Source organism: Coregonus lavaretus, assembly GCF_964263955.1.
Source record: "Coregonus lavaretus genome assembly, contig: HAP1_SCAFFOLD_102, whole genome shotgun sequence".
NCBI classification, from domain to species: Eukaryota; Metazoa; Chordata; class Actinopteri; order Salmoniformes; family Salmonidae; genus Coregonus; species Coregonus lavaretus.
In genome coordinates this window covers 905,820-930,214 of record NW_028159396.1, presented here as the reverse complement: position 1 = coordinate 930,214, position 24,395 = coordinate 905,820, and the positions used below count along the sequence as shown (strand labels likewise).

Genomic DNA, 24,395 nt, shown 5'->3' with positions numbered 1-24,395 from the left:
ACAAGCTTTTTGGGGGAGACTGAACATATTAGCTAAAAAGTCTGTGGTCGATTCTGTGGCAAGGTCAACCTGAGCGTGCAGGTTTGATTTCAGATGAATGGATGTTGGCCCCCGGGTTGACCTTGGCAATGGAGGTCAAATGGATTACCTGGGACTATTCCAATGATGATCACAGAGCACCACCAAGACCAGACAGAAGAGCGGTTATAAACAGGAGCAACCCACTGAATGATTTTCATTAAATCCATTTCTGTGATCGTTTCCATATGTACAAAGAAAATGCAGCTGTCATCATTTGTTTTGCTTGAGCCAAAGGCTTTCTTCTGACTCTCTTAGGCCCCTCCCTCCGTACAAGTACTGATCACCTTGAGGTTTTTTGGCATTTAGAACCTTCCATCGTGAAAACAGGAGATCCACGTGGTGGAAGAATAGTCCACAAAGTCTGCAATGCTGTATGTGAACTGAAAGACAATTCCATCAAGTTCCCTGATGCTGCTGGCCAAGCCAACTACAAGGTAGATTTCTATGAATATGTGAACTTCCCTGGAGTCATTGACTGTATCGATGGATGTCATATTCCCATCAGGTGTCCCTCTACAGCAGATGCTGAGGAGTACAGGAATCTTAAAAACGGGTTCTCAATAAATGTTCAAAGTGTGTGCCCTCCCAGAGTGCAGTTCTCCGACGTTGTTGCACGTTGGAAAGGTGCAACTCATGACTCAAAAGATTTTCCAAAACTCCTCTTCGTATGCTTGTCTTGACGGAGGACAACGTTGAGGGATCATACTTGGTGACAGTGGGTTTATGCACGGACCAACTTCTTGTTCACCCCCTATCTTCATTTTTAGGACCTGAGCAACAACGGGACCAAGCTCATTTCCACACCAGAGGTGTAGTGGAGTGCATGTTTGGAAGAGTCGTTTCCAGTGTCTCAGAAACACTTTGCGCTTTCAACCAAAACGATGCTGCATTTTCATAATTGCAACAGCAGTGCTTTACAATGACCTCAAACAGCATGACTGCCCAGATCAATGACCTCAAACAGCACGGCTGACCAGAACAATGACCTCAAACAGCATGACTGACCAGATCAATGACCTCAACCAGCATGGCTGACCAGAACAATGACCTCAACCAGCACGGCTGACCAGAACAATGACCTCAAACAGCATGGCTGACCAGATCAATGACCTCAACCAGCACGGCTGACCAGATCAATGACCTCAAACAGCACGGCTGACCAGATCAATGACCTCAACCAGCACGGCTGACCAGATCAATGACCTCAAACAGCACGGCTGACCAGATCAATGACCTCAAACAGCACGACTGACCAGAACAATGACCTCAAACAGCACGGCTGACCAGATCAATGACCTCAAACAGCACGGCTGACCAGATCAATGACCTCAAACAGCACGGCTGACCAGATCAATGACCTCAAACAGCACGGCTGACCAGATCAATGACCTCGAACAGCACGGCTGACCAGATCAATGACCTCGAACAGCACGGCTGACCAGATCCTCACATTAAAGATGAGGATGACCCCCATATTCCCGGGGTTGAAATGGACAAGCCTGCTGAGAAGCTTTCGCTATGCAGCACTTCTCCCAACAAAGACAGATCAGGGGATGGAAGCAAACAACAGCCATGGATTGGTAACAAAAAGGTTTTTCATTCACAAATGGAAATATCGGGACCCTGAACTGGTGCTGGTTTGAGAAGAACATTAGTACTGCTGCTGCTTCATGTTCTTCTCCTCCTACTCCTTCATAACCACCTCAACATGAAGAACATTAGTACTGCCGCTGCTTCATGTTCCTCCTCCTCCTACTCCTTCATAGCCAAATCAACATGAAGAACATTAGTACTGCCGCTGCTTCATGTTCCTCTCCTCCTACTCCTTCATAACCACCTCAACATGAAGAACATTAGTACTGCCGCTGCTTCATGTTCCTCTCCTCCTACTCCTTCATAACCACCTCAACATGAAGAACATTAGTACTGCCGCTGCTTCATGTTCCTCCTCCTCCTACTCCTTCATAGCCAAATCAACATGAAGAACATTAGTACTGCCGCTGCTTCATGTTCCTTCTCCTCCTACTCCTTCATAACCACCTCAACATGAAGAACATTAGTACTGCCGCTGCTTCATGTTCCTTCTCCTCCTACTCCTTCATAACCACCTCAACATGAAGAACATTAGTACTGCCGCTGCTTCATGTTCCTCTCCTCCTACTCCTTCATAACCACCTCAACATGAAGAACATTAGTACTGCCGCTGCTTCATGTTCCTTCTCCTCCTACTCCTTCATAACCACCTCAACATGAAGAACATTAGTACTGCCGCTGCTTCATGTTCCTCCTCCTCCTACTCCTTCATAGCCAAATCAACATGAAGGATTCACATCTTCATATCATGCGCTTCTTTTAAATACATTAGTTTGTGCTCATGAAATTCCATGGCCAGTTTCTCCTGCATGCTCAGCCTCTGTCTTTGACCTCCGGTCCGGGTTAGTGACACAATCTTCCCTCCTGGATGCTGCAGATGTAGCGGGCCGACCTTCATCCTGTTAAGACAAGTCCCCTCCCAAGCTATGGTGACCATAGCTATCGTGGTCCTCTGTAGCTCAATTGGTAGAGCATGGCGCTTGTAACGCCAGGGTAGTGGGTTCGATCCCCGGGACCACCCATACCTAAAAATGTATGCACACATGACTGTAAGTCGCTTTGGATAAAAGCGTCTGCTAAATGGCTTATTATTATTATTATTATTATTATTATTGTTATTGTTATTATTATTATTGTTATTATTATTATTCTTATTATTCTTATTATTATTATCTGCCTCTAGAGAATGATTACATTGCTGCATTAGAGAACATTATGTCTTCAAGAGTTGAGTTCATTACATATTTTTTATTATGGGAGTGCCAGAGCTGACTGACAACATGACATATTCCCTGCAGTCCGGGGATTGGAACGGTCCCCCATCTGAACTGGGATGGCACATGTTGAATGGAACGGTCCCCCATCTGAACTGGGATGGCACATGTTGAATGGAACGGTCCCCCATCTGAACTGGGATGGCACATGTTGAATGGAACGGTCCCCCATCTGAACTGGGATGGCACATGGTGAATGGAAGGGTCCCCCATCTGAACTGGGATGGCACATGGTGAATGGAACGGTCCCCCATCTGAACTGGGATGGCACATGTTGAATGGAACGGTCCCCCATCTGAACTGGGATGGCACATGGTGAATGGAAGGGTCCCCCATTTGAACTGGGATGGCACATGTTGAATGGAAGGATTGGAACGGTCCCCCATCTGAACTGGGATGGCACATGGTGAATGGAACGGTCCCCCATCTGAACTGGGATGGCACATGGTGAATGAAACGGTCCCCCATCTGAACTGGGATGGCACATGGTGAATGAAACGGTCCCCCATCTGAACTGGGATGGCACATGTTGAATGGAAGGATTGGAACGGTCCCCCATCTGAACTGGGATGGCACATGTTGAATGGAAGGATTGGAACGGTCCCCCATCTGAACTGGGATGGCACATGTTGAATGAAACGGTCCCCCATCTGAACTGGGATGGCACATGTTGAATGGAAGGATTGGAACGGTCCCCCATCTGAACTGGGATGGCACATGTTGAATGAAAGGATTGGAACGGTCCCCCATCTGAACTGGGATGGCACATGTTGAATGGAAGGATTGGAACGGTCCCCCATCTGAACTGGGATGGCACATGTTGAATGAAAGTGTCCTACCAAATGAGGATTGGAACTGTCCCCCATCTGAACTGTCTAAATGGTCATGATTGGGGATACCTTCCAGGGGTTGCTGGCTATCGATGATCAACAAGTCTCCCAGCAGTGGCGTATATTCATGAATGCCAAGGAAAGCCAGGATTCCCCAAAAAAATACAGTGAGGGAAAAAAGTATTTGATCCCCTGCTGATTTTTTACGTTTGCCCACTGACAAAGAAATGATCAGTCTATCATTTTAATGGTAGGTTTATTTGAACAGTGAGAGACAGAATAACATTTAAAAAATCCAGAAAAACGCATGTCAAAAATGTTATAAATTGATTTGCATTTTAATTAGGGAAATAAGTATTTGACCCCCTCTCAATCAGAAAGATTTCTGGCTCCCAGGTGTCTTTTTATACAGGTAACGAGCTGAGATTAGGAGCACACTCTTAAAGGGAGTGCTCCTAATCTCAGCTTGTTACCTGTATAAAAGACACCTGTCCATCAATCAGATTCCAAACTCTCCACCATGGCCAAGACCAAAGAGCTCTCCAAGGATGTCAGGGACAAGATTGTAGACCTACACAAGACTGGAATGGGCTATAAAACCATCGCCAAGCAGCTTGGTGAGGAGGTGACAACAGTTGGTGCGATTATTCACAAATGGAAGAAACACAAAAGAACTGTCAATCTCCCTCGGCCTGGGGCTCCATGCAAGATCTCACCTCGTGGAGTTGCAATGATCATGAGAACGGTGAGGAATCAGCCCAGATCTACACAGGAGGATCTTGTCAATGATTTCAAGGCAGCTGGGACCATCGTCACCAAGAAAACAATTGGTAACACACTACGCCGTGAAGGACTGAAATCCTGCAGCGCCCGCAAGGTCCCCCTGCTCAAGAAAGCACATATGCAGGCCTGTCTGAAGTTTGCCAATGAACATCTGAATGATTCAGAGGAGAACTGGGTGAAAGTGTTGTGGTCAGGTGAGACCAAAATGGAGCTATTTGGCATCAACTCAACTCGCCGTGTTTGGAGGAGGAGGAATGCTGCCTATGACCCCAAAAACACCATCCCCACCGTCAAACATGGAGGTGGAAACATTATGCTTTGGGGGTGTTTTTCTGCTAAGGGGACAGGACAACTTCACCGCATCAAAGGGACGATGTACGGGGCCATGTACCGTCAAATCTTGGGTGAGAACCTCCTTCCCTCAGCCAGGGCATTGAAAATGGGTCGTTGATGGGTATTCCAGCATGACAATGACCCAAAACACACGGCCAAGGCAACAAAGGAGTGGCTCAAGAAGAAGCACATTAAGGTCCTGGAGTGGCTAGCCAGTTTCCAGACCTTAATCCTATAGAAAATCTGTGGAGGTAGCTGAAGGTTCGAGTTGCCAAACGTCAGCCTCGAAACCTTAATGACTTGGAGAAGATCTGCAAAGAGGAGTGGGACAAAATCCCTCCTGAGATGTGTGCAAACCTGGTGGCCAACTACAAGAAACATCTGACCTCTGTGATTGCCAACAAGGGTTTTGCCACCAAGTACTAAGTCATGTTTTGCAGATGGGTCAAATACTTACTTCCCTCATTAAAAATGCAAATCAATTTATAACACTTTTGACATGCGCTTTTCTGGATTTTTGTTGTTGTTATTCTATCTCTCACTGTTTAAATAAACCTACCATTAAAATTATAGACTGATCATTTCTTTGGCAGTGGGCAAACGTGCAAAATCAGCAGGGGATCAAATACTTTTTTCCCCTCACTGTATACCACGAAAAAAACATGCAAAATAATGTATTTTGTCTCTGTGTTTCACCAACAAAACGTAACAATGGATCAAATGTATCTTATTATATTAGACCTACTTTTCAGGCTGTTCTAGACTAGACTTGGTTTCCAGCTGTTGTACAGCTTGTCTTTGTCCTAGTGATAAACTTGGCCTCAGGTTATTGAGGGATCTGATTCGGATTAAACCTCACAGGAAGACAGTTTTATCATGTGGAGGTTTCATTCAGGGTCGTATTCATTAGTGAACACCGTAGCAAAATGTTTTGCAATGGCAAACAAAAACAAGCGTTTCTTATTGGACAAGTTCCGCTAGTCGTTCTCCCCATTTCTGCCTTTTTGCTGTCGTTTCTAGTGAATAAGACTCTGATCTCTCTGTTACATTAAATACTCTGTTTGTCTTTGGCAGGAGAGGGACCAGACTCAGAGGAACCAGAGCCAGAGACGTCCAAACCAGCGAGACCACACCACTGCTCCCACTGTGAAAAGAGTTTTACCCAATTAGGGAGCCTGAAAATACATAATAGACTACACACAGGAGAGAAGCCCTACCAATGTTCCCAGTGTGGAAAGCAGTTTACCCAGTTAGGGACCCTAAAATTACATCATAGAATACACACAGGAGAGAAGCCTTACCAATGCGCCCAGTGTGGAAAGAGATGTTCACAGTTAAGTTCCCTGAAATCACATGAGAGAATACACACAGGAGGTAAGCCTCACAAATGCTCTCAATGTGGTAATACTTTTAAGCGGTTAAGTAACCTGAAAGATCATGAAAGAGTACACACAGGGGAAAAGCCTTACCACTGTTTCCACTGTGAAGAGAGTTTTAGCTGGTCAAGGCAACTGAAAGCGCATGAGAGAACACACACCGGAGAGAAGCCTTACCACCACTGCTCCCAGTGTGGAAAGAGTTTTACCCAGTTATGGAACCTGAAAGCACATGAGAGAATGCACACAGGAGATAAGCCTCACAAATGCTCTCAATGTGGAAAAACGTTTAACCGGTTATATAACCTGGAAGTACATAAGAGAATACACACAGGGGAAAAGCCTTACCACTGCTCCCACTGTGAAAAGAGTTTTATCTTATCACGGGCCCTGACAAAGCATAAGAGGACGCACACAGGAGAAAAGCCTTACCATTGCTCCCAGTGTGGAAAGAATTTCACTGACTCAAGTAACTGGAAAAAACATGAGCTAACACACTCTGTAAAGAAGCGTTTACAGTGTTCTCGTTGTGAAAGGAGTTTTAAAAAGTTAGGGAAACTGAAGCAGCATGAGAAAATACACACTAGGGAGAAGCCTTTTGGAACTGCTAACACTGTGGAATGACATTTACCTGGTTAAGGCAACTGAAATGACATGAAAGTATCCACACTGGAGAGAAACGTTACCAATGCGGAAAGGTATTTACCCAGTTAGGGAACCTGAAAGACCATGAGGTTATACATACAGGGAAGATGCCTTACCACTGCTCCCATTGTGGAGAGAGATATTTCTTACAACTTACAATTCATGAGTTAACGCACAGTGCTCCCACATTTGTCTAAAAATTGGTGCTTTGTTTATGCCATTATTGCCATATGAAATCAAATTGGAGAAAGCCTACTCAGAAATACATTTGTATGTTTGTTTTTTTAAATCCCAAGACATTAATTGAATATGGAGTATGTCTGTTTTTATGTAGATTCAGTGTACACACTGTGATTAAATAGTCCTTTTTGCTCTGTGTTTTCTGTATGTGTGTGTTGTTAATCAAGTGCTACAGTATTTGCATGACATTTACATTTTAGTCATTTAGCAGACGCTCTTATCCAGAGCGACTTACATGAGCAATTAGGGTTAAGTGCCTTGCTCAAGGGCACATCGACAGATTTTTCACCTAGTCGGCTCGGGGATTAGAACCAGCGACCTTTTGGTTGCTGGCACAACGCTCTTAACCACTAAGCTACCTGCTGCCCTGCATGTGATGCATATGCTCTATTATTTACATTTGGAAATTTATCTTACAGCATGTGGCTTTAAAGCCCCCATGCAGTCTTTTAAATAGTATTTTTAAATTGTCACTTTACGTTTAATAACTCACAGAGTTTTTTATATATAACTCCAAAATGTATTTGTAATAATGTATTTTCCTGAGAGAGACAAAGAACTTTGGGAGTTGTAGGGAGAGCTCAGGGCTCCATTCCCTCTTCTATCCCCCTTCTTAGTTTCCAGATGAGGTTTGGGGTTGGACAAGGGACAAGGGTGGGGGGCATTGTAGGATTGGTTACAGGATATGAACCCTGGGTAGGGTTGGTTACAGGATATGAACCCTGTTTAGGGGTAGGGTTGGGTATAGGATATGAACCCTGTTTAGGGGTAGGGTTGGGTACAGGATATGAACCCTGTTTAGGGGTAGGGTTGGGTATAGGATATGAACCCTGTTTAGGGGTAGGGTTGGGTACAGGATATTAACCCTGTTTAGTTGTAGGATTGGTTACAGGATATTAACCCTGGGTAGGGTTGGGTACAGGATATGAACCCAGTTTAGGGGTAGTGTTGGGTACAGGATATGAACCCTGTTTAGGGGTAGGGTTGTGTACAGGATATTAACCCTGTTTAGGGGTAGGGTTGGGTACAGGATATGAACCCTGTTTAGTGGTAGGGTTGGGTACAGGATATGAACCCTGTTTAGTGGTAGGGTTGGGTACAGGATATGAACCCAGTTTAGGGGTTGGGTTGGTTACAGGATATGAACCCGGTTTAGTGTAAAGGTTTGGGGGTAGGTTTGGGTACAGGATATGAACCCGGTTTAGTGTAAAGGTTTGGGGGTTGGGTTGGGTTGGGTACAGGATATGAACCCGGTTTAGTGTAAGGGTTTGGGGGTAGGTTGGGTACAGGATATGAACCCAGTTTAGTGTAAGGGTTTGGGGGTAGGAATGGGATACAGACAAGGGGGAGGGGTTTGGGTTGGGGGAGGGGATAAACAACTTGATGATACGAACTGCTCTTCTCTGGACTCTTCATGGTAACACACTGTCCCCTTTGGTTAGTCCTGCATGCCACACTGGGGCAGCATATTCCACCGCTGGTCAGATGTAGGTGGTGAATACCGTTACCAGGTCCTCCTCCGTGGTGAATACCGTTACTAGGTCCTCCTCCATGGTGAAAACTGTTACCAGGTCCTCCTCCATGGTGAATACCGTTAGTAGGTCCTCCTCCATGGTGAAAACCGTTACCAAGACCTCCTTAGGGATGTGGAAGTGCTTCAGGCGTCAGAGGAGGAACAGACGTCGGTTGGCCTTTTCACAGATGTTTTCTACTTGTGTTGACCATTTTAGATTTAATTGGATGTAGATTCCTAGGATCTTGATAACCTCTGTCTTCTGGAGTTCTGTTTTGTTTTTAGACGGGGTGGTATTATGGGTGGTGACATAGTACGGGTGGTGACTTGGTGAAGTGCACATGGAGCACTTTGCATTTGGGGTGCAGAACCATGTGGCTCCCCACTGACCACTTCTCCAGGTCAACCAGGTCTTCATGGATGGTTGAAGGTGATATTAGTGGACTGGTTTAATTAAGATTATACTTGGCTGTATTGGCTGTATTAAGTAAGAGAACACATATCTGGTGATTTTGAAATGACTTGTTATGATATTGCTTGCCATATTAAACACAATGTAGTGAATATTTTCCTAAACTGTGTTATCCACTCCAGTCAGCAGATGGCGATATGCGTCTTTCAGGTGGCGCTTCTTGCGTGACGTATAATCTAGTGGTCTTCAACAACAAAACGGCTGATTCAACCACCTCGGTAGCTTGCTTGCTAACATAAACCGAAACATTGAAGCTCTGTAGACCATTTGGTTTGTATTAACATCAGTGTTTTAAACACACTGTCTGCGTCTTTACTAGTTACTCCATTTAATATTTACGTTGTTAGTCAGCGAGCTGGCTGGTTAAATTAGCCTAGCACTAGGATAGTCGCTAATGCTAACTAGCTAGCTAACATCTCCGACCATGAGTTCACTAAGCTACTCTCCTCCTGCTAAAGAAGAGGAGGTATGTTGTACGAAGAAAGAAACTCTCGTGAAAGAGGAGGAGGAAGAGGAGGCGGTTACAGTTCAAACAGAAGTAGAGGATGAAGCTGTTACAGTGAAAGAAGAGGAAGAAGAAGCTTTCAGAGTGAAAGAGGAAGATAAACGAGAGAATGCAGTTTTTGTAGTGAAAGAGGAGGAAAGGACTGTATTAGTAAAAGAAATGGAACAAGTTTTTGGAGTGAAGGAGGAGGGGGAGATTACTGTCACATTGGAGGAGGAAGAGGAGATGAATGGAGATCAGATGAACACCAGTGAGTACTGTCTTAAAAACAGGGGCACAAACTATGTACAGTGAGGGAAAAAAGTATTTGATCCCCTGCTGATTTTGTACGTTTGCCCACTGACAAAGACATGATCAGTCTATACTTTTAATGGTAGGTTTATTTGAACAGTGAGAGACAGAATAACAACCAAAAAATCCAGAAAAACGCATGTCAAAAATGTTATAAATTGATTTGCATTTTAATGAGGGAAATAAGTATTTGACCCCTCTGCAAAACATGACTTAGTACTTGGTGGCAAAAGCCTTGTTGGCAATCACAGAGGTCAGACGTTTCTTGTAGTTGGCCACCAGGTTTGCACACATCTCAGGAGGGATTTTGTCCCACTCTCCAAATCATTAAGGTTTCGAGGCTGACTTTTGGCAACTCGAACCTTCAGCTCCCTCCACAGATTTTCTATGGGATTAAGGTCTGGAGACTGGCTAGGCCACTCCAGGACCTTAATGTGAGTCTTCTTGAGCCACTCCTTTGTTGCCTTGGCCGTGTGTTTTGGGTCATTGTCATGCTGGAACACCCATCCATGAACCATTTTCAATGCCCTGCCTGAGGGAAGGAGGTTCTCACCCAAGATTTGACGGTACATGGCCCCGTCCATCGTCCCTTTGATGCGGTGAAGTTGTCCTGTCCCCTTAGCAGAAAAACACCCCCAAAGCATAATGTTTCCACCTCCATGTTTGACGGTGGGGGTGGTGTTCTTGGAGTCATAGGCAGCATTCCTCCTCCTCCTCCAAACACGGCGAGTTGAGTTGATGCCAAAGAGCTCGATTTTGGTCTCATCTGACCACAACACTTTCACCCAGTTCTCCTCTGAATCATTCAGATGTTCATTGGCAAACTTCAGACGGGCCTGTATATGTGCTTTCTTGAGCAGGGGGACCTTGCGGGCGCTGCAGGATTTCAGTCCTTCACGGCATAGAGTGTTACCAATTGTTTTCTTGGTGACTATGGTCCCAGCTGCCTTGAGATCATTGACAAGATCCTCCCGTGTAGTTCTGGGCTGATTCCTCACCGTTCTCATGATCATTGCAACTCCACGAGGTGAGATCTTGCATGGAGCCCTAGGCCGAGGGAGATTGACAGTTATTTTGTGTTTCTTCCATTTGTGAATAATTGCACCAACTGTTGTCACCTTCTCACCAAGCTGCTTGGCGATGGTCTTGTAGCCCATTCCAGCCTTGTGTAGGTCTACAATCTTGTCCCTGACATCCTTGGAGAGCTCTTTGGTCTTGGCCATGGTGGAGAGTTTGGAATCTGATTGATTGATTGCTTCTGTGGACAGGTGTCTTTTATACAGGTAACAAACTGAGATTAGGAGCACTCCCTTTAAGAGTGTTCTCCTAATCTCAGCTCGTTACCTGTATAAAAGACACCTGGGAGCCAGAAATCTTTCTGATTGAGAGGGGGTCAAATACTTATTTCCTTCATTAAAATGCAAATCAATTTATAACATTTTTGACATGCGTTTTTCTGGATTTTTTTGTTGTTATTCTGTCTCTCACTGTTCAAATAAACCTACCATTAAAATTATAGACTGATAATTTCTTTGTCAGTTGGCAAACGTAAAAAATCAGCAGGGGATCAAATACTTTTTTCCCTCACTGTAGTTGTTGAATTTTTGTTTTTGTTTTTTTATGTATATATTTTTTTAAATATATTTTTTGCCATTTAGCAGACGCTTTTATCCAAAGCGACTTACAGTCATGCGTGCATACATTTTTGTGTACGGGTGGTCCCAGGGATTGAACCCACTACCATGGCGTTACAAGCGCCGGGCTCTACCAGCTGAGCTACAGAATCAATGTCTCTGAATATCTCTTTCTTTTGAACTGATGTGTGATTTTAACGGGTAATTCTACTGTAGTTATGGGCGATTCCAGCGCTGTGGACTTTCCATTTGCACCCAAAATCACAACTTTATTAATGTCTCACAGAATGGAAAGACAAAATATAAATTGTGTCTGTATTTTGTCTGTAGTACCCCTTGGGCAGAGTTTATACCCAGGAAATCGGACTTTGAAATGTTGACATATTGGAGAAATAAAGCAAATAGAATCTTTATGGATGTTACATGAAATGGACAAGCTTTTTGGGGAGACTGAACATATTAGCAAAAGTCTGTGGTCGATTCTGTGGCAAGGTCAACCTGAGCGTACACAAATAAAATTAGTATTTCCAAATGAAACCACGTTCATAATTATCCTTAAGGTCTATATGGTGGAGTTCAGGCTTTATTTGAAACGTTTAAGGAGGAAATTGCATTAATTTAGACTATTACAGAGACTATTATTTTTGTTATTTTCTAAACACAACACATTTACACTATATGATCACTTTGTGCATTGAGTCTGAGAGATATATTTATATAGTCCCGTGTAGCTCAGTTGGTAGAGCATGGCGCTTGCAACGCCAGGGTTGTGGGTTCTATTCCCACGGGGGACCAGTATGAAAAATAAAATAATGTATGCACTCACAAACTGTAAGTCGCTCTGGATAAGAGTCTCTGCTAAATGACAAAAATGTAATGTAAAATGTAGTCCCGTGTAGCTCAGTTGGTAGAGCATGGTGTTTGCAACGCCAGGGTTGTGGGTTCGATGCCCACGGGGGGCCAGTATGAGAAAATAAAAATAATATATATATATGTGTATTCACTCACTAACTGTAAGTCACTCTGGATAAGAGCGTCTGCTAAATGACTAAAATGTAAATGTAGGAGGCAAAGTCTCAAAAAATGCTTTAGAGTCAATCATATTTCATGGCTTTAGAAAGGGCTCACAGAGCTTGTTGTTTTACAATCACAGCTTTCCACCAGTATTAGTTAAGAACATGTTAATGAAGCAGTACAGACCAAATGGAAGTGTCTTGAGTTTGGTTTACCTCTTCTACAGTATTGTAAAGTTAGTGGGGGGTTGACTGAGACAGGCAATGTAACATCCGTAACGTTTTTAGGAAATGTTTTTGTACAACATGCACCTTACATTGGATCACCTTGAAACTTTTCTCTGTAAAGCTTACTTTCATCAACGTTTTACATGGTCTATAATTGGTTTCTCTCCTTTCAGTATCATGGTCTGTAATTGGTTTCTCTCCTTTCAGTATCCTTTTTCAGCGTTATGATATCATTGACATCCGTAAGCAATTGTTGATATGTTGAAAGTGATGTGTTCTGGCTAAGATTCTCTTAGAAAATATAAGCTGAAGCATTTCTCGTACATGTCAGTACTGTTTTTTTAAATGGAAAGATGGGAAGGGTGTTTGTCAACAATCTGTCAGTAGTCCTGGAGTGTTTTTTTTTCTACAAATGAAACCCCCACCCCAAAAAAAAAATATACAGTGCCTTCAGAAAGTCTTCACACCCCTTGACTTATTCCACATGTTGTTGATGTGTTTCAGCCTGATTACATGTTTTATTAAATATATGCATTTTCTCACCCATCTACACACACTGCCCCATAATGACTGGGGAAACATATTTATAGAAATTGTTTCTGATTTATTGAAAATGAACTACATAAATATCTAATTTACATAAGTATTCACACCCCTGAGTCAATACATGTTAGAATCACCTTTGGCAGCGATTACGGCTGTGAGTCTTTCTGGGTAAGTCTGTCAAGTTGGTTGTTGATCATTGCTAGACAGCCATTTTCAAGTCCTGACACAGATTTTCAAGTAGCCTTGTGTACTACTCAGGCTACCTGTAATTAGGGCCTTGTGTACTATTCAGGCTACCTGTATTTAGGGCCTTGTATACTATTCAGGCTACCTGTAATGAGGGCCTTGTATACTATTCAGGCTACCTGTAATTAGGGCCTTGTATACTATTCAGGCTACCTGTATTTAGGGCCTTGTGTACTACTCAGGCTACCTGTAATTAGGGTCTTGTGTACTATTCAGGCTACCTGTAATTAGGGCCTTGTATACTATTCAGGCTACCTGTAATTAGGGCCTTGTGTACTATTCTGTCACGATCGTCGGTGAGAGAGGAGGACCAAGGCGCAGCGTTGAAGGCGAACATGTTTATTATAGGTGATGATCACACGATCAAAACAACAAAACGATGACGTGACAGTCAATGGTAATACACAAACCAAATATGAACAAGAAACCACACCAAATGAATGCCTAACGGCTACCTAAGTATGACTCCCAATCAGAGACAACGAGCTACAGCCGTCTCTGATTGGGAGCCACCCTGGCCAACATAGATAATCAAAACCAGAAAGTGAAACCTAGAACACACATAGACTATACACACCCTGGCTCAACATATTAGAGTCCCCAGAGCCAGGGCGTGACAGTACCCCCCCCTAAAGGCGCGGACTCCGACCGCGCCCACCAAATACCACAGGGGAGGGACCGGGTGGGCACTCCGCCTTGGCGGTGGATCCGGCTCCGGGCCTGATCCCCACTCCCTCTCTAACCCCCCACAGTACCCCTGGTTCGGTCTGGCCCTGCTGGCCGGAGCTGGACTGCACACTGGTGGAGCGGATTGCTCTAGCTCCGGCGTGAAGCATCTGACCGGTGCCGGACCAGCCACCAGTGGAACAGGCACGGGCCGTGCCGGACTGACGACGCACACCACTGGCCTGGTGTGGGGAGCAGGAGCGGGCCGAGCCGGACTGACGACGCACACCACTGGCTTGGTGTGGGGAGCAGGAGCGGGCCGAGCCGGGCTGTCGAAGCGCACCCCTGACTTGGTGCGGGGAGCAGGAGCGGGCCAAACCGGGCTGACGAAACGCACCACTGACTTGGTGCGGGGAGCAGGAACGGGCCGAGCCGGGCTGACGAAGCGCACCACTGACTTGGTGCGGGGAGCAGGAACAGGCCGAGCCGGGCTGACGAAGCGCACCACTGACTTGGTGCGGGGAGCAGGAACGGGCCGAGCCGGGCTGACGAAGCGCACCACTGACTTGGTGCGGGGAGCAGGAACAGGCCGGACCGTACTGGGGACACACACCACTGGTCCTACGCAGGGATCTGGAATGGGCCGGACCGGACTGGTAACACACCCCAGTACCTCTCGCCGTGCCTCTACACCTTCCACCCCCTCTTCGACCAGTGGCCCCCGTAACCTGGCGGCCTCCTCTGCCAACCCGCTGGGCCGCTCTGCCGCGGTCTCCTGCTGGCCCGTCGTCCACGGCGTTAGCCCCCCCCTAAAAAATTTCTGGGCGTCTCTCCTACCCGTGGACCAGGTCTCCATGTCCCTCGCCAGCCTTTCGCCCTTCTGCCACAATGTCAAGCCCTTCTCTTCCTCACCCGGCTTGACCCAGTCGAGGAGGCGAAGGAGATCTGCTAGAGATCTCCCTGGCGATGGCTCCTGGACACGCTGCTTGGTCAAATCTTGGTGGTTTCTTCTGTCACGATCGTCGGTGAGAGAGGAGGACCAAGGCGCAGCGTTGAAGGCGAACATGTTTATTATAGGTGATGATCACACGATCAAAACAACAAAACGATGACGTGACAGTCAATGGTAATACACAAACCAATTATGAACAAGAAACCACATCAAATGAATGCCTAACGGCTACCTAAGTATGACTCCCAATCAGAGACAACGAGCTACAGCCGTCTCTGATTGGGAGCCACCCTGGCCAACATAGATAATCAAAACCAGAAAGTGAAACCTAGAACACACATAGACTATACACACCCTGGCTCAACATATTAGAGTCCCCAGAGCCAGGGCGTGACATATTCAGGCTACCTGTATTTAGGGCCTTGTATACTATTCAGGCTACCTGTAATTAGGGCCTTGTATACTATTCAGGCTACCTGTAATTAGGGCCTTGTGTACTATTCAGGCTACCTGTAATTAGGGCCTTGTATACTATTCAGGCTACCTGTAATTAGGGCATTGTATACTATTCAGGCTACCTGTAATTAGGGCCTTGTGTACTATTCAGGCTACCTGTAATTAGGGCCTTGTATACTATTCAGGCTACCTGTAATTAGGGCCTTGTATACTATTCAGGCTACCTGTAATTAGGGCCTTGTATACTATTCAGGCTACCTGTAATTAGGGCCTTGTGTACTATTCAGGCTACCTGTAATTAGGGCCTTGTGTACTATTCAGGCTTAGGGGTAGGGTTTAAGGTAAGGTATTTCATTTTTTAAATTTTGTTTTATACATTTGTAAAAATTTAAAACAAAACAGTTTTTGCTTTGTCCTTGTGGGGTATTGTGTGTAGATTGATGAGTGGAAAATCATTTAATCAATTTTAGAATAAGGCTGTAACGTAACAAAATGTGGAAACAGTCAAAGGCTCTGAATACTTTCCAAATGCACTGTATGTAACGGAGTTCAACACGACTTACATGAGGGTTGGGTTTGGATTCTAATCATGCCCACTAACACCAGATGGTAGAATTGTCATGCACGGACAAACAGCTGGTCTGATTGCGCTCTATCCAATCATAACAGCCAGAACCTACAGTCAGTGAGACAGGCCTGCCCGTTACGCAGCGCCTAACATGAACCCCCATCAAATTTGCCCATCCCTAATCTAAGTAATCACGGTCTAATTAACGGCCGGGGGACCCCATTCATTTTGTTAGTCAGTCTCACTCAGATATCATATTAAAACCTGCAAACATTTCTCTCCACCCTATGGAAAAATGTGTAGAATTGCAGGAAATTAGCTGTAAAACACCATCGCGCGGATGTTGATTTTGTCCCCCAACTATATTAATTTGGGGACAGGTCTAAACATATGAAACATTCATGGACATTTAGCTGTTGCTGTTGCTGTTGCTAGCTAATATGTCCTGGGAGATGAACAAGGTTTCCCATTTTATCTGTGGGTTAATTGTCGGAGTGGAGAACAAAGGATTTTGTGTGACTCAATATGGGTCAAAGTTCTAAAAAAAGGAACATATGCATTTCAGGGAAAATAACTTAGTTTTACTTTGATTCATTTCTTATTCTTTGTCTTAGTCTTCTTCTTCTGTGGACTTTATATGGTGGTTGGCAACCAACTTTAAGGTGCATTACCACCACCAACTGGACTTGAGTGTGGCCCTTGTTCATCTTTCAAACCCCCACATGGGTATATGCTCCTAAAAACCAATGAGGAGATGGGAGAGGCGGGACTTGCAGCGCGTCAAATGTCTAAAATAGAACCAAGTTCAATTTTAGCGCCTGGCTATTGAGACGCCCATTGACGCGCGCAAGCAGTATGGATGAAATGACTGAATAACGTATGTGTACATTTATTTTGCAACGCGGGCGGTTTGGTCAACATGTAAGACTTATTTACATAAGACAACACGCGCAAATGTTACGTTGAAAGAACACTTGGTCCCTAAGCCCTTTATGGAGTGGCCACTTGCTGATGTGTTGGATAGTGATCAATAACACTTGGTCCCTAAGCCCTTTATGGAGTGGCCACTTGCTGATGTGTTGGATAGTGATCAATAACACTTGGTCCCTAAGCCCTTTATGGAGTGGCCACTTGCTGATGTGTTGGATAGTGATCACTCCAGTCTGCCTGTTTTGGGCAAATTTAGAATTGAGAAGATGCACACTTGTATCCCAACTGCCACTTTTACAAAATTCTATATTCCCATTCGCCAACATCTTCTGTCCTGCCGAGACCTGTTCTGTAACGTGATTGGTTAAGAAACACTGCCAGACAGACGTGCTCTCTATAGATAGTCAGAAAGTTGTGAAAAACAAAGCTCACGTCACCACTCGCAAGTGACTTGAGAAGCTGATTGTGGCTCCTCAGTGTGCCCGCTAGCAAGTGATTCTGGACACTGATAAACAGCGTGTGGCAGCTTGTGCTTTATTTACAGTAGTTTGACGGCTCGCTGATGATGAAGTTGTAGACCTTCTCAGAAATCAGTCCGCAGCTGACCCGATACTTACTGTATGGAGTGCACTACCTGGTTTTCCCTGGACATTATTTAACCTGAGAAATACTGCACCAAACACCTTAGATGGATGTAAAATGACGTGAGGAAGACCTCGGCAAAAACATCAAAATGGATGACAGATTTCTTGATCTATCTTAGATTCATTCTGACTGGCCTACTTTGAGGTGGTGGTGGCTATCTTGTTGCTATGGTGACATTAACTTTTTCTGCCTATTTTGAGGAAGTGGTGGTGGCTATCTTGTTGCTATGGTGACATTTACTATTTCTGCCTATTTTGAGGAAGTGGGGGTGGCTATCTTGTTGCTATGGTGACATTTACTATTTCTGCCTATTTTGAGGAAGTGGTGGTGGCTATCTTGTTGCTATGGTGACATTTACTATTTCTACCTATTTTGAGGAAGTGGGGGTGGCTATCTTGTTGCTATGGTGACATTTACTATTTCTGCCTATTTTGAGGAAGTGGGGGTGGCTATCTTGTTGCTATGGTGACATCTTATATCTTGTTGCTGCCAGGGTGTGATATGGAACATAACACTCCCATATTGAAACCACACCCCCAACCACACCCCCAAGATCAAAATCTCAGTTTTCATAATGAGCACCAGAAAAACATGTGGAAGCGTTCAGTCAGTCCTCCTTTAAAGCTACAAAGAGTGGGGGGGTCACCAACAAAACGTAACAATGGATCAAATGTATCCTATTATATTAGACAGACTTTTCAGACTTTTCTATAGACTTGGTTTCCAGCTGTTGTACAGCTTGTCTTTGTCCTAGTGATAAACTTGGCCTCAGGTTATTGAGGGATCTCATTTGGATTAAATCTCGCAGGTTTCATTAAGGGTCGTATTCATTAGTGAACACCGTAGCAAATTGTTGTGCAATGGCAAACAAAAACAAGCGTTTCTTTATTGGACAAGTTCCGCTAGTCGTTCTCCCCATTTCTGCCTTTTTGCTTTCGTTTCTAGTGAATAAGACTCTGATCTCTCTGTTACATTAAATACTCTGTTTGTCTTTGGCAGGAGAGAGACCAGACTCAGAGGAACCAGAGCCAGAGACGTCCAAACCAGCGAGACCACACCACTGCTCCCACTGTGAAAAGAGTTTTACCCAATTAGGGAGCCTGAAAATACATAATAGACTACACACAGGAGAGAAGCCCTACCAATGTTCCCAGTGTGGAAAGCAGTTTACCCAGTTAGGGACCCTAAAATTACATCATAGAATACACACAGGAGAGAAGCCTTACCAATGCGCCCAGTGTGGAAAGAGATGTTCACAGTTAAGTTCCCTGAAATCACATGAGAGAATACACACAGGAGGTAAGCCTCACAAATGCTCTCAATGTGGTAATACTTTTAAGCGGTTAAGTAACCTGAAAGATCATGAAAGAGTACACACAGGGGAAAAGCCTTACCACTGTTTCCACTGTGAAGAGAGTTTTAGCTGGTCAAGGCAACTGAAAGCGCATGAGAGAACACACACCGGAGAGAAGCCTTACCACCACTGCTCCCAGTGTGGAAAGAGTTTTACCCAGTTATGGAACCTGAAAGCACATGAGAGAATGCACACAGGAGATAAGCCTCACAAATGCTCTCAATGTGGAAAAACGTTTAACCGGTTATATAACCTGGAAGTACATAAGAGAATACACACAGGGGAAAAGCCTTACCACTGCTCCCACTGTGGAAAGAGTTTTATCTTATCACGGGCCCTGACAAAGCATAAGAGGACACACACAGGAGAAAAGCCTTACCATTGCTCCCAGTGTGGAAAGAATTTCACTGACTCAAGTAACTGGAAAAAACATGAGCTAACACACTCTGTAACGAAGCGTTTACAGTGTTCTCATTGTGAAAGGAGTTTTAAGAAGTTAGGGAAACTGAAGCAGCATGAGAAAATACACAGTAGGGAGAAGCCTTTTGGAACTGCTAATACTGTGGAATGACATTTACCTGGTTAAGGCAACTGAAATGACATGAAAGAATCCACACCGGAGAGAAACGTTACCAATGCGTAAAGATATTTACCCAGTTAGGGAACCTGAAAGACCATGAGGTTATACATACAGAGAAGATGCCTTACCACTGCTCCCATTGTGGAGAGAGATATTTCTTACAATTCATGAGTTAACGCACAGTGCTCCCACATTTGTCTAATTTTTGACTGAAAATTGGTGCTTTGTGGTTTTGTTTATGCCATATGAAATCAAATTGGAGAAAGCCTACTCAGAAATACATTTGTATGTTTGTTTTTTTAAATCCCAAGACATGAATTGAATATGGAGTATGTCCGTTTTTATGTAGATTCAGTGTACACACTGGGATTACATAGTCCTTTTTGCTCTGTGTTTTCTGTATGTGTGTGTTGTTAATCAAGTGCTACAGTATTTGCATTACATTTACATTTTAGTAATTTAGCAGACGCTCTTATCCAGAGCGACTTACATGCGCAATTAGGGTTAAGTGCCTTGCTCAAGGGCACATCGACAGATTTTTCACCTAGTCGGCTCGGGGATTAGAACCAGCGACCTTTCGGTTACTGGCACAACGCTCTTAACCACTAAGCTACCTGCTTCCCTGCATGTGATGCATATGCTCTATTATTTACATTTGGAAATGTATCTTACAGCATGTGGCTTTAAAGCCCCCATGCAGTCTTTTAAATTGTATTTTAAATTGTCACTTTACGTTTAATAAATCACAGTGTGTGTTTATTTTTTTATATATAACTCCAAAATGTATTTGTAATAATGTATTTTCCTGAGAGAGACAAAGAACTTTGGGAGTTGTAGGGAGAGCTCAGGGCTCCATTCCCTCTTCTATCCCCCTTCTTAGTTTCCAGATGAGGTTTGGGGTTGGACAAGGGACAAGGGTGGGGGGCATTGTAGGATTGGTTACAGGATATGAACCCTGGGTAGGGTTGGTTACAGGATATGAACCCTGGGTAGGGTTGGGTACAGGATATGAACCCAGTTTAGGGGTAGGGTTGGTTACAGTATATGAACCCTGTTTAGGGGTAGGGTTGTGTACAGGATATGAACCCAGTTTAGGGGTAGGGTTGGGTATAGGATATGAACCCAGTTTAGTGTAAAGGTTTGGGGGTTGGGTTGGTTACAGGATATGAACCCGGTTTAGTGTAAAGGTTTGGGGGTAGGTTGGGTACAGGATATAAACCCAGTTTAGGGGTAGGTTTGGGTACAGGATATGAACCCAGTTTAGTGTAAGAGTTTGGGGGTAGGATTAGGAACAGGATATAAACCCAGTTTAGGGGTAGGTTTGGGGGTAGGTTTGGGATACAGACAAGGGGGAGGGGTTTGGGTTGGGGGAGGGGATAAACAACTTGATGAGACGAACTGCTCTTCTCTGGACTCTTCATGGTATCACACTGTCCCTTGGTTAGTCCTGCATGCCACACTGGGGCAGCATATTCCACCGCTGGTCAGATGTAGGTGGTGAATACCGTTACCAGGTCCTCCTCCGTGGTGAATACCGTTACCAGGTCCTCCTCCGTGGTGAAAACTGTTACCAAGACCTCCTTAGGGATGTGGAAGTGCTTCAGGCGTCAGAGGAGGAACAGACGTCGGTTGGCCTTTTCACAGATGTTTTCTACTTGTGTTGACCATTTTAGATTTAATTGGATGTAGATTTCTAGGATCTTGATAACCTCTACCTTCTGGAGTTCTGTTTGGGTTCTAGACGGGGGTGGTATTATGGGTGGTGACATAGTACGGGTGGTGACATAGTACGGGTGGTGACATAGTACGGGTGGTGAAGTGCACATGGAGCACTCTGCACTTGGGGTGCAGAACCATGTGGCTCCCCACTCACTGACCACTTCTCCAGGTCAACCAGGTCTTCATGGATGGTTGAAGGTGATATTAGTGGACTGGTTTAATTAAGATTATACTTGGCTGTATTGGCTGTATTAAGTAAGAGAACACATATCTGGTGATTTTGCAATGCCTTGTTATGATATTGCTTGCCATATTAAACACAATGTAGTGAATGTTTTCCTAAACTGTGTTATCCACTCCAGTCAGCAGATGGCGATATGCGTCTTTCAGGTGGCGCTTCTTGCGTGACGTATAATCTAGTGGTCCTCAACAACAAAACGGCTGGTTCAACCACCTCGGTAGCTTGCTTGCTAACATAAACCGAAACATTGAAGATCTGTAGACCATTTGGTTTGTATTAACATCAGTGTTTTAAACACACTGTCTGCGTCTTTACTAGTTACTCCATTTAATATTGACGTTGTTAGTCAGTTAGTTGGCTGGTTAAATTAGCCTAGCACTAGGCTAGTCGCTAATGGTAACTAGCTAGCTAACATCCCCGACCATGAGCTCAATAAGCTACTCTCCTCCTGCTAAAGAAGAGGAGGTCTGCTGGACGGAGAAAGAAACTCTCGTGAAAGAGGAGGAGGAAGAGGAGGCTGTTACAGTTAAAACAGAAGTAGAGGATGAAGCTGTTACCGTGAAAGAAGAAGAAGAAGAAGCTTTCAAAGTGAAAGTGAAAGAGGAAGATAAACAAGAGAATGCAGTTTTTGTAGTGAAAGAGGAAAGGACTGTATTAGTAAAAGAAATGGAACAAGTTTTTGGAGTGAAGGAGGAGGGGGAGATTACTGTCACATTGGAGGAGGAAGAAGAGATAAATGGAGATCAGATTAACACCAGTGAGTACTGTCTTAAAAACAGGGGCACAAACTATGTAGTTGTTGAATCAATGTCTCTGAATATCTCTTTCTTTTGAACTGATGTGTGATTTTAACGGGTAATTCTACTGAAAATGGCGATTCCAGCGCTATGGACATTTCCATTTGCACGCAAAATCACATCTTTATTAATGTCTCACAGAATGGAAAGAGTGTATACCCAAGAAATTGGACTTGGCATGTTGGAGAAATAAAGGAAATATAATCTTTATGGATGTTACATGAAATGGACAAGCTTTTTGGGGTGACTGAACATATTAGCAAAAGTCTGTGGTCGATTCTGTGGGAAGGTCAACCTGAGCGTACACAAATAAAATTAGTATTTCCAAATGAAACCACGTTCATAATTATCCTTAAGGTCTATATGGTGGAGTTCAGGCTTTATTTGAAACGTTTAAGGAGGATATTGCATTAATTTAGACTATTATAGAGACTATTATTTTTGTTATTTTCTAAACACAACACATTTACACTATATGATCACTTTGTGCATTGAGTCTGAGAGATATATTTATATAGTCCCGTGTAGCTCAGTTGGTAGAGCATGGCGCTTGCAACGCCAGGGTTGTGGGTTCTATTCCCACGGGGGGCCAGTATGAAAAATAAAATAATGTATGCACTCACAAACTGTAAGTCGCTCTGGATAAGAGCGTCTGCTAAATGACAAAAATGTAAAAATTTAATGTAAAATGTAGTCCCGTGTATCTCAGTTGGTAGAGCATGGTGTTTGCAACGCCAGGGTTGTGGGTTCGATTCCCACGGGGGGCCAGTATGAGAAAATAATATATAAATATATATGTATTCACTCACTAACTGTAAGTCGCTCTGGATAAGAGCGTCTGCTAAATGACTAAAATGTAAATGTAGGAGGCAAAGTCTCAAAAAATGCTTTAGAGTCAATCATATTTCATGGCTTTAGAAAGGGCTCACAGAGCTTGTTTTTTTTACAATCACAGCTTTCCTCCAGTATTAGTTAAGAAAAGGTTAATGAAGTAGTACAGACCACTGTTCTACAGTATTGTAAAGTTAGTGGGGGGTGACTGAGACAGGCAATGTAACATCCGTAACGTTTTTAGGAAATGTTTTTGTACAACATGCACCTTACATTGGATCACCTTGAAACTTTTCTCTGTAAAGCTTACTTTCATCAACGTTTTACATGGTCTGTAATTGGTTTCTCTCCTTTCAGTATCATGGTCTGTAATTGGTTTCTCTCCTTTCAGTATCATGGTCTGTAATTGGTTTCTCTCCTTTCAGTATCCTTTTTCAGCGTTATGATATCATTGACATCCGTAAGCAATTGTTGATATGTTGAAAGTGATGTGTTCTGGCTAAGATTCTCTTAGAAAATATAAGCTGAAGCATTTCTCGTACATGTCAGTACTGTTTTTTTAAATGGAAAGATGGGAAGGGTGTTTGTCAACAATCTGTCAGTAGTCCTGGAGTGTTTTTTTTTCTACAAATGAAACCCCCACCCCAAAAAAAAAATATACAGTGCCTTCAGAAAGTCTTCACACCCCTTGACTTATTCCACATGTTGTTGATGTGTTTCAGCCTGATTACATGTTTTATTAAATATATGCATTTTCTCACCCATCTACACACACTGCCCCATAATGACTGGGGAAACATATTTATAGAAATTGTTTCTGATTTATTGAAAATGAACTACATAAATATCTAATTTACATAAGTATTCACACCCCTGAGTCAATACATGTTAGAATCACCTTTGGCAGCGATTACGGCTGTGAGTCTTTCTGGGTAAGTCTGTCAAGTTGGTTGTTGATCATTGCTAGACAGCCATTTTCAAGTCCTGACACAGATTTTCAAGTAGCCTTGTGTACTACTCAGGCTACCTGTAATTAGGGCCTTGTGTACTATT

At 43.9% G+C, this 24,395-nt stretch overlaps 2 protein-coding genes across 2 annotated transcripts in view; both read left to right on the top strand.

The window, feature by feature from the left end:
* The window catches only part of LOC311122910 (uncharacterized protein), a gene marked incomplete at its 3' end in the record, with an annotated part of 141,216 nt that overhangs the window by 80,431 nt on the left and 36,390 nt on the right, over positions 1–24,395 (top strand). The window lies entirely within an intron of this gene.
* Positions 9,792–20,312, top strand: LOC311122926 (uncharacterized protein). The gene is made up of 2 exons (XM_084197226.1): positions 9,792–9,895; positions 18,820–20,312. The coding sequence occupies exons 1-2, from the start codon at positions 9,805–9,807 to the stop codon at positions 19,743–19,745; spliced, it is 1,017 nt and encodes a 338-aa protein (XP_084053352.1). The 5' UTR covers positions 9,792–9,804; the 3' UTR covers positions 19,746–20,312.